Genomic DNA, 15816 nt, shown 5'->3' with positions numbered 1-15816 from the left:
CACATCTTGTCAAAGGTATATTTTTCTCATTATTCAAGATAATTTATTAATTCTAGTAGGGGTATATTATACGGTTTCTAGGACATACTACCCAAATAGACCGCGTACGTTAACACTGATAATAATTATCAAAGAAATTGTGTCGATAATTAATTTATATTTACTTACATAATATAGCGATTAATTAAAGAAAAACAATCACTTTGACCTATACACAAAAGTAAAATTAGGACAAATAACGCCTTTCAGAAGAACAAGGTTATAACATCATTGAACAAGGTTATAACAGGTTGATTAGAACCTTGGTCAAGTGTAGCACAGACCGTATATGTAATCGAGCAGAAGAAGATACAGGCAACATATCAACAAAAATATCCTAACACATAAAAAAGAAAGGAACAACACTAGCTTTCAGAACAAACAACAACTTGGGCAACTATATTAAGAACAACAAGAGCCTAGATAAAAAGTACTTAAACAGTGGTGTATACAAAACGTACATGTGGTGACTGCCCAAAAACTTACATCGGTTAAACTGGAAGAACCTTTCACAAACGTATAGCAGAACACAAAAGGGCTTTGAATAAATTTAATGACCAATTTCAAATTCTCCATATTCGAAATAAAGGCATTAAGCTATCTTTATTAGAATCTATTGAAATTAATAAATTAAAAAATACAGATATAATTATGAATGTCCAATGCAACAGCTGTAGTAATAATAAATTAATTTCAGTTGGCAAATTATACTAAAATTCCTATATTCTAATGGAATAACTTTGAACATATCCAACAACTTTTCTTCCTTTTATTTTTTAACCGTAAGAACAGAGTTATATAGTTTTCAGAGGTTTTGGTGATTCCCGGTCACATGAGAAGCATCTATTTAGAAAACCTTTCATTTTCTTTCAGTTTCAAAATATTGTGACACTCTAACATGTATTATTGTAGGTCTGATAATTCGGAGCGAAACCACTTCCGTTATTTCCAATGATGGGTCCTTTTTTCAGTACGCATATAATTTGGAATATGTCCTTGAAAGTTACTATTTTCCATATAACATATAAATAATGACTTGGAAGATCGTGCGTTTGCGATGATTTCTAGCCACTGTCTTACATAATAAACCATAGCCGTTTTCTTCTTCCTCTCAATCAAAGTTACGGTCACAGGGCAAAAAACTGTTGCCGCTTTTTAAAAATGTTTGTTCTTTTTAAAAATATTTCATAGTTACAAAATTATCAATATTTTATATATATAAGGAGAAATTAGTTTAAAATTATTATTTTGTCCAATACATCTATCTGTCAGACCAAACGATGAGTTTGCTGTATTCTACATTATTTTAAATATGCTTAAAATTCGTCGAAACATATTTTAATAAACATGAGACTATTTCAGCAGATCCCCGTTTAGCTATACTTTTATGTCAAAAACACACGAAAATATAATTTGTACCTATATTGTGGATGGCTTGATTATAACATCAGTACTGTCTCTAATAAAAGACAAGAGATTGCTTCAAAGTTGGACAGAAAATACTTGCTGTAGATCAATACATAATAATGTTGTATTTTGGTAGTTTAATGTCACCACTAATGTAATAATATGCCTTTTCTGCTCGCCTTTGGTGAAGTTCACTTTCATTCAAAATTTTTGTTTTATCTTCTTCGGATTCTGTATTAATAAGTTCGAGGTAGAAATTTTCACAATACTGGCAAGTATCAGATCTAGGTATATCGAATCTGAAATTAAATTCGGACCTGAATATGTACACTTTCTCGTTAAACTTGACAACGGGATATTTCTCCTTAAACAAAACATACATGCGTCTTAAGCATAAATCGAGACTAATAAAACCTGTCGAGTCGTGACGTGTGAAGCCTTCTTGGCCAACCTACAACTCCGACCCCACACGAATCAGTTAACTTCCGGCAGCCGTTGGGAGTGTTTACCCATACTGGAGGAATTACTGAAGAGCTACAAAACTTCCTGCTGTTTGTGAGATGTTAAGTGTATTCGTATTCAAACAGAGATCGGAGGAATGAAGCATACATATCTCTTCTGGAAATCTTTAAAATGGTATACCCAGATGCAACGTTGACAATTTTGAAAAAGAAACTAGAGAATCTGAGAACTGCATTATCTGGTATAGCCGTAGATCTGTTTGAATATTTGCCTCTATCTTATTGTGGAGCGTTCAACTTCACTTTTTCGTGTAGCTTTTGTAGACTCTTCTGAGTAATTTTTAAAATGTAACAAAGTGTTTTTTTTTTAATAGAACTTCTTTTAATATGTCCCGAATTTTTACTGGTGAATAATATTTTATGCTGCGATGACTCCTGGAAATATCTTCATTCACATTTCTTTTCTATAACCTTGTTCGGGACAGGCATTCAATTGTAAGGGAGGACAGAGACTGACTTTAGCTTTACAATCCTGCGTGGGTCCTAGCCTACTCAAGAATTTCTCTCCAGTCGTCCATATCCATCGCCTTCTTCAGCCAAGCACGTATTTCCGTATTTCTCATGTCTTCATCGATGTTATCAAGGAACCTTGTTCTGGGTCTTCCTCTTCTTCTCTGACCAATGGGTCTATTGAGGAGCGTTTTTCTAGCTGGGTCATTTTGTTCCATCCGCATTACATGCCCTATCCACCTCAGACGTCTTATCTTAATATGTTTTACGATATCTGGTTCCTAGTATATTCTATAAAGTTCGAAGTTGTATTGTATTCTCCACACTCCATTGTCATTTACTGCTCCATAGAGTCGCCTTAGTAGTTTTCTTTCGAAACATTATAATATGTTTTCATTACTTTTTGTTAGAGTCCAGGTCTCTGAACCACATATTAGGCGTATTTTTGTTTTGTAGAGTTTTATTTTTGTATTTTTCGATATAATTGTGGATTTAAGGAGGAGATTGAGCCCAAAATAGAATCTATTGGCCGCGCAAATTCTGCGGCTTACCTCTGCGGTAGTATTATTTTCAATGTTAAGGAGCGCTCCCAGGTATACAAATTCGTTCACTGCTTCGATGACGTCGTTTTCTATAACAAGAAGTCGTAGGACTTGTGGTGGCGTGCTTATTTTCATATACTTCGTTTTGTTGGTGTTTATTATTAAACCCATTTTTGTAGCTGATTCTTTTAATGCTACATATGCCTATCGTACAGTGTTTTCCGTTCTACCAACAATATTGATATCATCAGCATACGCAAGGATTTGCACTGATTTATTATATATTGAATCTATGGTTGTGATTTGTGACATACGTATTACTTTTTCCAGAGCCAGATTGAACAGTATACAGGAAAGAGGGCCTCCCTGGCGCAGCCCGTTATTTGTTTTAAAAGGTTCAGACAATTCCCCCTGAATTTGTATTCTACATTCAACTTTTTCAAGAGTTAGTTTTGTTAAATTTACCAACTGATTTGGTTTTCCTAGCTCTTTCACTGCTTTGAACATTTCTCTTCTATTCACAGAGTCGTAGGCTGCTTTGCAGTCTATAAATATGTGATGAGTATCAATGCCATATTCCAGTGTTTTTTCTAAAATTTGTTTCAGGGTTGCAATCTGATGAATTGTCGATCTACCACCTCTGAAACCAGCCTAGTATTTTCCATATATTACCATATGGTGCCATACGCTGACACAGTACTGTGGAAAATATTTTATACGCTGCATTTAGAAGCGCAATTCCTCTGTCGTTAGAGCATTCAAAGATATTGCCTTTTTGTGAATGGTGCAAAGTATTCCAATAATTGGAGAGGGATTTCTGTGTCCATATTTTTTTTATCAGCTGCTGTAATGCAATTATGGTCCATTATGGTATCGTAGCCACCTTCATTATATAGTTCAGCTGAGAGATTATCTATTCCGGGTGATTTGTTTCTGGCTAGTTTTTTTAAACGCATCTTTAACTTCAAGAATCGTTGGTGGTTCCTCTTCCCTCTCGCCTGCCCTCTTACTTCATCTCTTTCGTCTTCCAGGTTTTCTTTTTCTTCCTCTATATTAAGTGCCTGGTTAAAGTATTTCACCCATCTATTCAATACATCTTTCCTTGTTGTTAATAGGTCGTCATTCTGACTTCTGAATTGTCTTGTGGTTGCCTTGAATTATTTTCTGTTGATGTTAACAGTCATATAGAATGCTCTGAATTCTTTCTCTCTGTTGAGGTTTTCTATGTATTTAAGTTCCTTATTTAAGTGGTTTCGTTTTTTTCTTTTGTGTGTCCTCTTTTCTTCTCTTCTCTTTGTTTGCTAATTCTCTACAGTTGTTCTATTTCGTCGGGTAAGCATCTTTCTGTAAGCTTAATTTTTTTATTTTGTTGCATTCTTTCATTTATCGTCAAACCAATGATTTTACGGGCACAAATTTCTGTTCCTATTTCATCATTCGCTGCTGCTTCAATGTCTTCTTTTATTCTTTTCCAGTAGGAGTCTACATCTGTCTGACCTTCTTCATTTACATTTTGATTCCCTAGCCTGTTGATGATGTTTTCCGAGTACCGTTCTGCAATTGTCGCATCTCTCAGCTTATGTACATTCCATTTTTTTTCTATCCATTTTATTTGCTTTACTGGTGTTTGAAATTCTAGCCCTCAATGTTAAGATCACTAGGCAATAATCTGAGTATGTTTATGCGCCTCTAAAACTTCTGCAGTTGGACAGAGATTGATGGTAACTTAAAATCCAGATTATATATCATTTCAGATTCAGATCCATTACTATTTCTTCTAGCATATACATAAAAAATTCTCAAATTTATTGTTTTTGTGATTTTTTAGTACAGTGTTTCACCACTTTCAACAAGCAGTTAGTGTTTCTTTGCACTATTCATGTGAAACAAAATGTTATTATGCATATTTTATACTCTGCGCCATGTAACAAAATTAACTCAAGAAAAAAGGAAATAAAAATCCGAAGGAAATTAAAATGCAGTGGCATTATCATTTATGAGCATAATTTCGACATTAATCGGCGCCTACCGGGACCCCCGACGGCTAGCATCGAAGAGAGATTATAGTAACAAGATTTAAGTAAAAGACATAAAAACACTATCTCGACTTCAGTGACGTAGACAGGGAAAGTGTCCAGTGGGTGCAGACACCCCCCGAAATATCAAATAATAATGATATTAAAATTCAAAAAATACGTAAAAAATATTGAATTCGACAATTGTATTTTAAATTTAACAAATATTTTGATTTTTCTGAAGATTATTGTGAAGAAGTGTTTTAAATATACACAGTAAAAATATAATAATAATGTTTAATAATTTAAGAACCTACCAGGAAATTGAATCTTTTAAATTAAGTTTTAATAATTAAGTATTATTATATTATATATTAAAATCAAGTAATTAATTTTTTTCAGAAAAAATGGTTAAGCTAGCAAGAAGACCGTACAATATGCAATTCAAGTTCACATTCCAGATTGTTATGTAAAAAGAATAGGTTTAGTAGTTTGTGCGAGTTGTAACTTGTAAACTAGCTTTATTGAACGTCACACTTGGTTTGTTGAAATTTCTCAATATGGTCGCGAAAGCTCGTGAACAGCTAGTGCATTATATTCAGCGATAGAAAAAAGCAGTTTCTTAATATTTCCCTCTTGGTTTGTGAAAAGATCTTAAGCGTTACGCTTCCATTATCCATATTCTTTAAAGTGTTTCTTACGATTTCGTTAGTGCTATTACATGTACCAAAGGTATTATCTCTACTCTAGAAGATTTAAGAAAAAAATCCGAAATTGAAAAACTTTTTATTTCTACTTCTAAATTATCTAAAGATATTTTTGGTACTGAGCTTCTTCTGAGCCTCAAAAGTAGACAGACTTGTAGAGACAATCATCTAACAAATTCCATTGAAGAATATTTTAAAGTATCAACGTTCATTTCATATTTAGACAATCTACTTTCTAGATATATCAACAATGAAAATATTTTGACTTTATTTCAAATACTTCTTCCTGGCTTTGCATCTCCTGATAAAGCTAACTAGTTACCAAAGCTACCTCCATATTTTGAATTATATATATTATATATAATTATATTCCTGTTACTACGACCAGTTTTGATCGGTTATTTTCAACTGTGAAGAGAGTAAAAATCTATTTGAGAAATAGATCCGGTAATGAAAGACTTACTGGACTTGCTCTACTATGGGGTCATAAAATATTAACGTCAATTCAGACAAAATTTTAGATATATTGACAAAAAAGCATATTTAACACTTACAATTTTGCATTTTAATAGATATTTCCATAAGTTATAACATGTTAATATCTTTGGGCACCATAATGTTTCAAATAATGGAATTTAAAAGTAATTTATTAATATCGTGAAAAACATAATTTAAGAGTAAGTATTATTATTTTAAAAAAATATAAAAATAATTATTAAAAAAAAATTAAATAATTCATTGATTGATTGAATTTCTAAACGTTTTTTAGAAAAGGGGGCGAATCCCCCGAAATAAAATTATGGCTACGTCACTGCTTGACTTACACTATATTTATGTAGACAATAAGTTAATTTTTTTTCTACATTAGACTCAGTATTTATTGTTGTCTAATATAAAATCATAATTAAAAATATAATTAAAATAAAATTCATTGCAATCAATCTAATTCGACGATCAAGTAATTCGACAGCTGGGTATCTTTCTGTATACATGGAAGGATGGATCCTTGAAAAATATTCTATTTTCTGTAAAATTTTTCGCTGAATACGAATATGTAGGCCGTATATCTCAAAAAGTGATACCAATTATAGTTATAAACAATTTTTTTATAAATAAATTTTCAAATTTTGATTCACAATTTATTAATATGTATTTTGATTTACAACTAGGTATAGTCCCATCGTAAAGTACACTAAAGTAAGGTAAAGCTAAAAATAAATTAAAAATGCTAGATATCTTGTATATAAAAAGTTTATAGTTTACAAATTATTAACAATTTTAAGTCGAGAAATCAAAGATTTCGAGTTTCAAAGTTATAACTACTCACTTCGAGTAGTTATAACTTTTTACATCGTGCACATTTTTCTAACAGCATATTTGCCTATTTTAAAATTTCAAACACCGCTCGAAGAGCGCGTAACTACGACACGTTCGCAGACGGTCAGTACGCAGCACGCCGTGTGTTTGTTGATTCTACAATGCCGAAAAGCTATTTGTTTTATATTTAAAAAAAAATTATATTTTTTTCAATAGTAAATTGTAAAAATATGTTCAATGTTTCTATGTGCAGCTGTTAAAGAAATATGCACCATGTAAGAAGTTATGATGACTAAAAATTACGCTAAATCTTCGATTTCAAGAGATAAAATTGTTAATAACTACATATAAACTTTTTATACAAAACGTATATAGCATTTTAAATGAATTTTTAGCTGTCCTTTACGATGGGACTACACACATACTGTCTTACTAATAAAACACTCGTATTCTAATGTTATTCCATATTTATATCTAGAATAGTTAACCTAAGTATAAGGTAAATATAATACTAAAATATTTTGTTACAAATAAACTCGGTATATGTTAGTTATAAGTATTCCCACTTTATTTCGAAATAATAGTTTGGCAATGTCGCAATCTTTTGCACAAATACATAGAACAACGACATATTGAGTGAAATATGTCAATTTTGATTTTTCTTTGAAACTGACAACTGACATTAAATATATCTTTTTCTTTATTTGTTATCTTATTTGTTGAGTTTTGAGTATTTTAAAACTGCAAAAAAGGTGCAAAAAGTTGCAAAAATTGGCAGTGTATTATGAAAATGATTTATTCGTTCTTGGAAAGTTTTTCTTTTTCGTGTATTTTCCATCATGTTAATTAAATTATCAACTTCCTCGACAGCCGCAACACCTCTTAAACACTTTTTTTATTATATACATAGCTACTCACAAAACAATACAAAACATAATATATTCTTGTCACTGATGACTTTGACATTCATAAAATAGGTTATACCACGGTTATACTAGACTTAAACAAGGGTATGGGTCGGTATAATCTTGGAATAAATTCTTATACCAAGTATAACTTATATCTAAGTTATCCCATGTTTATTGTTAGTGATTTTGCCTATACCTGATTTATTCAAGTATAAGTTTTATACTTGGTTTATTAGTTATGCTGTTATAAATCAAAATAATCAAATTTGAAAATTTATTTTAAAAAAATTGTTCATAAGAACTGGTACCACTTCTTGAGATGGGGATAGAATAGTTTTTAACTATCCATTCTTTTACGTATACAGAAAGGTACCCAGCTGCCGAACTAAAGAAGTCCTGGGCCTAACTATTAAAACATGATTTTGCAAAAATTATTCTTTATTCATCAAAATAATCTCCTTTAGAGGGTCAATACAAAAATTCCAACACTTTTCTAATTTTTTGATGCCGCCTTTGTAAAACTACATATTTACATTTGCCTTGAAAATAGGCTTCAGTTTGGGAAATTAATTCCTCATCGAGGCGATATCTCTTGCTACGGAACATTTTTTTAGATCTGAAAAAAGGTGGTAGTCGCTGGGGACCAGATTTGGACTATACGGTGGGTGCGGAAGCAATTCAAAGTCCAATTCGTGCATTTTTGCCATCGTTTTCATCGACTTGCAACACGGGGCGTTGTCTTAGTGAAACAACATTTTGTTCTTTAACAAATGAGGCAAAATAAAGTTTTTTTTGCGATTTCGGTCTTCAAACGCTCTAATAAAGAAATATAGTAGTCACTGTTTAATTTCTCCATGTTTCAAATAGTCAAAGAAAATAATTCCTTGCGGATCCTAAAATACAGAGGCCATAACCTTTTGATCTTTGATCGCTTTGGATGGCTTTCTCCGGATGCTGTCCACTCGGATGACTGCCGATTTAATTCCGGAGTGAAGTGATGGATCCATGTTTGATCCATTGTGACTTACCGATGCAAAAACTCCGACTTATTCCGATTAAACATGTCCAAACAGCGACGAGATTCATCAATTCGTTGTTGTTTTTGCTGTGGTGTGAGAAAACGCGGCATCCATTTGGAAAACAGCTTTCTCATACCCAAATATTCACGTATAACAGTCAAAATGCCACCCTTATGCTATAGTTATGATAATAATGCTGAATAAGCAATAATTTAAATGATATATAATCACAAAACGTAATCAATTTTGTGTTATATAATCCAAATAACCCATTAATGCCATAAGGATCATCAAAATATGTAAAAATTAGTGACAATTAAATAATAGGACAGTTTGAAGTAACTGCTAAAAACCACACAAGACAATTAGGCTGCAAAAACAATGCAGCCGGACAATCTAACACACGTCAAACTATATTCTACAAATAACTTCTTGTCAAACTGAGTGAATCGCTGTATTATTTCCATAAAATGGTATCTCTACAAATTAAAAAATTGCTGAGTTGATGATTAAAAATCTGGATTAAAGCTTTATATGGTTGAATTACATGTAACAACTTAAAAGTGTACTCGTAGTTTATTATATTTTAACATATTTTGTTCTAGGCAAAGGAAAAGCCACTTTTAACACCCAAACAAAAGCAAGAACATTTCAGCAAAATCTAAACTTTCTTGGTCGGTAGAAGATTAGTCACGATTAATTTTCAGTGAAGAATCAAAATTCGACGTATATGTTGATCACCGCAAACGAGTTATTCGCACTAAGCATGAAGCTTTTCACAAAGATTGTTTGAAACGGACCGTAAAATTTCTTAAATGAGTGATGATTTGGGGTTGTATGGCAGTTTCATAGATAGGATGTTTTTAATTTATTGAGGGTACCGTAAATGCTGCGAAATATCAACAAATCTCAAAATATCTTACTTACAAGTATTGTAAAATTAAATGCTGCTAGAATTATATTTTTCAGCAGGGCGAAGCAGCTTGTATTACGGCCAAAACCACAAAATTAATGTCCTTTCTTCGCCTCCAACAGTTCTGACCTAAATGTCATTGAAACAAGCAAATGTTAACATGTCATTGAAATAAGCAAATGGTAGCATGTCATTGAAACAAGCAAATGTAAATGTTAGCAAAAACTGAAACATACACTAACAAATAACTCATAATGGACACTACACGAACCTAAAAACCGAAATAGAGCAGATGTGCAGTTCATTTACCTTCTCAACAGAATTCGAGCGGTCATAAAGTCTAAGGGCTAGCATCGTCCGTTTTAAATATAAATATTCGTTGATGTCCCAATATTTAGTTGTCAACAAAATAAACACTCTTTATTATTAATTAGTTCTGTTAGAGTACATATATTTTGTTTTGTGTTGCTGATTGGACCAATATTATTAGTTATTAACTAATTATATAGTAATACATTAAAAAACATTATTAGAAAAAAATAAACTGTCAACTATCTGAATTTTGCATGTATTTTAGTTTGTCCCATTATATAGTTGTTAAGGCTTGTGTACCTTGAAACTATAAATAGTTAGATGTCTCAGGATAAACCAATTATTAATTGTGAAGTCGTTGAAAAAATGGAATGCTACAAAATCTAATATAGATTCTATTAGGACTTACCGTTTAGCTATATTAACCTGAAAATCAGGTGCTTCGAGTACCCTAAGAAAGAGTTCGTAGACGAGTTGTAAATGTGGCCAGGCAGCTTCGAGTGTTGGCTCATCTTCTTCGGGATCAAATTCAGCGCCGTTAGGATTAGACGATGGTGGAAGGGTTCGAAAAAGGTTAACAGCAAACTGAAAGTTTGAAAAGCAAATCAGACATTGAATTTAATGATTTCATTTAGTTCTATAAAAAAATGTCTTGTATTAGTATTGTAGCAACATCGCAGATACCACTTTGTATCCCTGCACCTCGACTTCACAAGACATTTTATTTGAACTCTAGAATAATACTATAGTAATAATGTTTATAACAATATACAACATGATAGTTCAACACAATAAAATTACTGTCTAATTTCAAGTTGAGTATTTCATGAAAAAAAAATTGTTAGCAAAAGAAGACAGTCCTTAAAGAATCAGAGATTGTGCAAAGGGATTACAAACGTTTGTACCATTCAAATATTTGTTACACCGTACCATCAGCTTGATATTATATTAATATAAAATATAATTTGACAAGTTTAAGGCAACATGTTGTGTTTGAACAAATTGTATTATGAAGCATTTAATTATAGACGATTTTATATATCTAGGGTAAACGGTCGTCTGTCCAATAGCGAAAAGCGGGCCAGGCAGGAGAAATACAGTCACTTCACTGCGAGTGGTCTAGTGGGTTGATGGTTCAGATTCCGGTCAGAAAACAAAAAGTTTAACGTAGTAGTACAAAATCCAAATGGATCTTCGACTTAAACTAGAGTACGTTAGTATTTGGGATCGACCAAAGGATGAGTGGTACGGAAAGAGATGGATATATGGATATATATATATATATATATATATATATATATATATATATATATATATATGGATATATATATATATATATATATATATATATATATGGATATATATATATATATATGGATATATATATATGTATATATATGGATATATATATATATATATATATATATATATATATATATATATATATATATATATATATATATTTAAAAACCTTTCTGAAGTTGACCTCCCGCCTAATATCTCTAAGATTTTAGCTTTGGGTGCCAAATTTGGATTACAGCTCTCTTTCAAGGATTATTCCATTTGCAATATTCTTGCTGACATTGAAAATGTCCTTTCGCATGGTGGTGATCTTGATCTCACTGACCTTAGTTCCAATTGCAACAATATTCTGCAAAACTTTTCCCATAAACCTCTTTCCTTCCCTTCGGAGGTGGATTTGGATTATAAGGAAATGTCCCTTTTTCTTAAAAACCACCCTGACTTATTAGTTCTTGTAACTGATAAGGGCAACGCCACTGTTGTCATGGAAAAGGTAGAATATCTTTCTCTTAGCCAAATGTTGCTGGACGATGAGAGATATTTTAAACCTTTAACCAGGAATCCAACTTCCACTATCACTAATAAAATCAATAAATATCTTACTCAACTTAAGAGATCCAATGTAAATGATGAGTCTACGGCCAAATTTTTACATTTCTATAATGGTTACTCCCCTAGACTTTACTGCCTTCCAAAAATTCATAAACCCCAACTCAGTATGAGGTCCATTGTTTCTTCTATCAATTCACCTAACGGCAATTTATTCTTATTATATATATTAAATAATTCAACGGATGCCAGCATCAAAACTCCCCAAAAAAGTAATAGAATGGCAACCGATAAGTCGACGGAAAAGAGGAAGACCCAGATTAGAATGGCAACACGGCGTAAACAAGTCCATGAGCGAAAGAAATTTAACAACAAACGACTGCGAAGATAGGAAGAGATGGTGTTTAGGTATCGGACAACGTCGAAAGACGTTCTAAACCGATGTATATATATAATAAATCATAATGTGGATAAAGAGTTTAATGTTGGAGATTCTGTTAGATTCAGTTCTTTCATAAATAATTTCCAACTTCCTGATGAGTACATCCTTGTCAGCTTCGATTACTTGACGATGTGATTTCTCATTCAACTGTTGGATTTTCATATCCCTTTTGTCAAGAGGTATGTAGACGACCTGTGTTTAGCCTTACCACCGGACAAAGTCCAAATTTCCTTAGACATTTTCAATTCCTATGATTGTCACCTACAGTTCACATATGAACTTGAAATTATATAATAGTATTCCTTTCTTGGGCATGCGTGTCCACAGGGGTAGTGATCAGGTATTAAGAACCTCCTGGTATAGAAAAGATATGGCCAGTAATCGCTTTTTGAATTACTCCATCTTATTTTTTCGTGCCATCACACGCGGTTTAAACATAACCTACTCCCACGGTTCGTAGACTTACTACGGTTGCCTCTTCCGATTGGGGTGGGGATGCTTGAGTTACGACACGACACCAGAGTACACAAGAATACAAAACCCATTTATTCGCGATTGAAACTGAATGTAGAGGTCAGGTCGATTGCAGTCACGAGAGTACAGTTTCGGGCTTAATGTTCATTGGTTAGGCGCAAGAGGCAACCGTAGTAAGTCTACGAACCGTGACCTACTCCAATGTCTAAGTTTTAGAGTACATAGGCTGACACATGGTCTTCACAGAATAGACTCCCTTTTATGTTAAAAGATATTTTGTTACAAAACTCATATCCTCTTTGTCTAATTAATAAGTATTTATTCACTGTTTCATATCAGAGACATACCCCAACCTTGACTGATGTTGGAGAATCAGATGCTTTATCACTTAATTCTAGTGTTCCACCAGGTGCTATCTCTGAGTTCTCCCATTACATCGCAACATTTATTACTATTTGCCTTTTTTCCCGCAATTTACTTACAGCATGTTAAGGCTTCTCCGGATTGTGATTTCATTTGATTGTGTTTCTCCGGACTGGCAATTAATATCGAAGACATGTCTTAAGTCATCATTTTTCCCGGTATGCACTTTTAAGTGCTTCTTTTTTAATAATCATGTGGTAATTTTACTATTAAATGTTTTTGTGTTTTTAACTGCATTGGTTTTCAATTTAACTTTAAAATAGACACGTGCTTCGTGTGTCGGTGTCATTATTTGTGTTTAAATCTTCAAATCTTACCAATACGATTACACTACGTGAATTTTTGATTTTATGACCAATTCTTTGTAACACTGGTAGCTGTAATTACCATCGATATTGTATTACTGTTCATGTAAGTCACATTTTATATTATTATCTCCTTTCACTCAACATGAGAGGTCACTTTTGGACTTCCCTTTTAATTTAAAGAGCTCTAAAAGAGTGTTACTCTTGCAGATTTGGACTACTGATGCTGTTTTGTAAGTACAAAACGAAACGTTTCCGCTAATATATGGAATAGTTAACATCTACCTTGTTTCTTTTCTCCTCTTATTTGACTGAGATCTTCAAAAGTTACAGTGTGAATACATAAGATAAGAGGAGAAAAGAAACTTTTCTTCTGGTGTTGTATGATCTAATGATTTTAGTAAGTGTTTATTATTGCATGTAAACAAAATTATATTCAACAAATATAACTTTGGAATCTTAAAAATATCTGCTTGCCTATAAATAAGTTCTAATAATATAAACGTAATTTTTTGGTGTTATTTTCCAAAAACCTCCTTTGAAGTATTTTAAGTTTAGTTTGATGAGAAACATTCTGCAATCCCATGCCCCATGACACTTCAATGAACAAGCTACTGTCTTTAAGTAAGTTAAATTAAGAATATTGCAGAGATATGGAAAATATAGTAGAGTTTTACATACTATATGTCATTTTAAGTGACAATTAATATAAACACCTAAATATTTTAAAAACTGTTTTTTCAAAGGAAAAAATATATTTTTATTTACGGAATAATAAGTTGCTACACACGAGGTGGTCAAAACAAAGCCCATGAGGAAACAGGTGAGAGATTAAAAGTCGCGATCTGCTTGATAATGATATCAATTAAACATACAAATCAAATTCCAGGCACTGGAAGAGAAGGTATCAAATTTAGAGTTGGCCATAGACCAAAAATAGCAAAATATATGAAACATCATAGAAAGTGCTGCAGCAAAAACCATAGGGAAAGAGAGAAAGAAGAAAAACAGTGATTCGACCAGGAGTGTAAACGAAGCTTACACCAGAAAAACAATAAAAGATTGGACTTAGTAACAAGACTTACAGAAGAGAACAGGGAAGACTACAATAACATTAGAGCACAAACGAGAAAACTCCTAAGAAACAAAAAACAATATTTAGAAACACAAATACAAATTGAGGAGAAACAAAGAACCGGTCAGTCTCGGCAGTTTTAGAGGGAACTAAAGTAATGAAAGGCAACAGGGTCAACAAACCAAGATTTACAAAATATGAGACAGGACAATTACGTACTGATGATGGGGAAATAAGTCGTCAATGGAGAGAATACTTCAAGCAACTGTTAAATATCGAGAAGCTAACAATGACATGTGAACAAAGACACCACCAGTCAGCTGAACCTGAGATATCAATACCAAGGCTGAACGAAGTAAAGAGAGCAATTTTGTCCCTAAAAAACATAAAGCTCCTGATCCAGATGGCATTCAGGTGCAATTTCTTCGAAAAGGAGGAGAATTACTTCATCTGAAAATATATTGTTTCACAATCGAAGTCTGACAAAGAGAAACTATTTTCTTGTGGCATCCTAATGCAATTACTACTTTTAATGGGAATAAGCCTTATATTATTAATAAGTGGCTTATTCCCATTAAAAGTAGTAACTGATAATGAGAGGAAATGCCGAAGAAGTGGGATGAAAGTGATAGGGTACCCATCCACACAAAGGAAAATAAACACATTCGTAGGAATTATAGAAGAATTTCTTTAGTTAATACAACATATAAAGCAATGTCTATAATATTACTGAGAAGATTACTTCCCTATGCAGAAGCTACAATTGGCGATTACCTATTGTGTAGCTTTAGACTTGAAAGATCAACTATAGATCAATTCTTTATCCTAGGTTAGTTTTGGAAAAGTTTTTCCATATTGTAGAAAGTTTTGGTAGAAATGGGAGTCGCTAAAAAGCTAGTACGATTAGCATAGGTGTACGTGGATAAATCATCCGAACGAATCAGAATTGGCAACACCACATCATAAGAATTTATTATAGATACTGGTCTTTAGGCAAGGAGATCTTCTTGTCCCCTTGTTGTTCAAATTCGTCTTGGAATATGCAGTATTGCATATTCCAAGGAAAGTACAGTCATACCTGACAAACAGTTTTGCT

General features: G+C 32.6%; 1 protein-coding gene across 8 annotated transcripts in view; it reads right to left on the bottom strand.

The window, feature by feature from the left end:
• Window positions 1–15816, bottom strand: part of LOC140441301 (serine/threonine-protein phosphatase 2A 56 kDa regulatory subunit gamma isoform-like) — a 158684-nt gene that overhangs the window by 40826 nt on the left and 102042 nt on the right. For all 8 annotated transcript variants that reach the window (XM_072531940.1, XM_072531936.1, XM_072531939.1 and 5 more), the window contains one exon: window positions 10560–10735. In XM_072531940.1, coding sequence (XP_072388041.1) covers window positions 10560–10735 — 176 coding nt within the window. The remainder of the gene's footprint in view (window positions 1–10559; window positions 10736–15816) is intronic.

This window comes from Diabrotica undecimpunctata, chromosome 5 (assembly GCF_040954645.1).
Source record: "Diabrotica undecimpunctata isolate CICGRU chromosome 5, icDiaUnde3, whole genome shotgun sequence".
NCBI lineage: Eukaryota > Metazoa > Arthropoda > Insecta > Coleoptera > Chrysomelidae > Diabrotica > Diabrotica undecimpunctata.
This window is presented reverse-complemented; position numbering and strand designations above follow the sequence as displayed.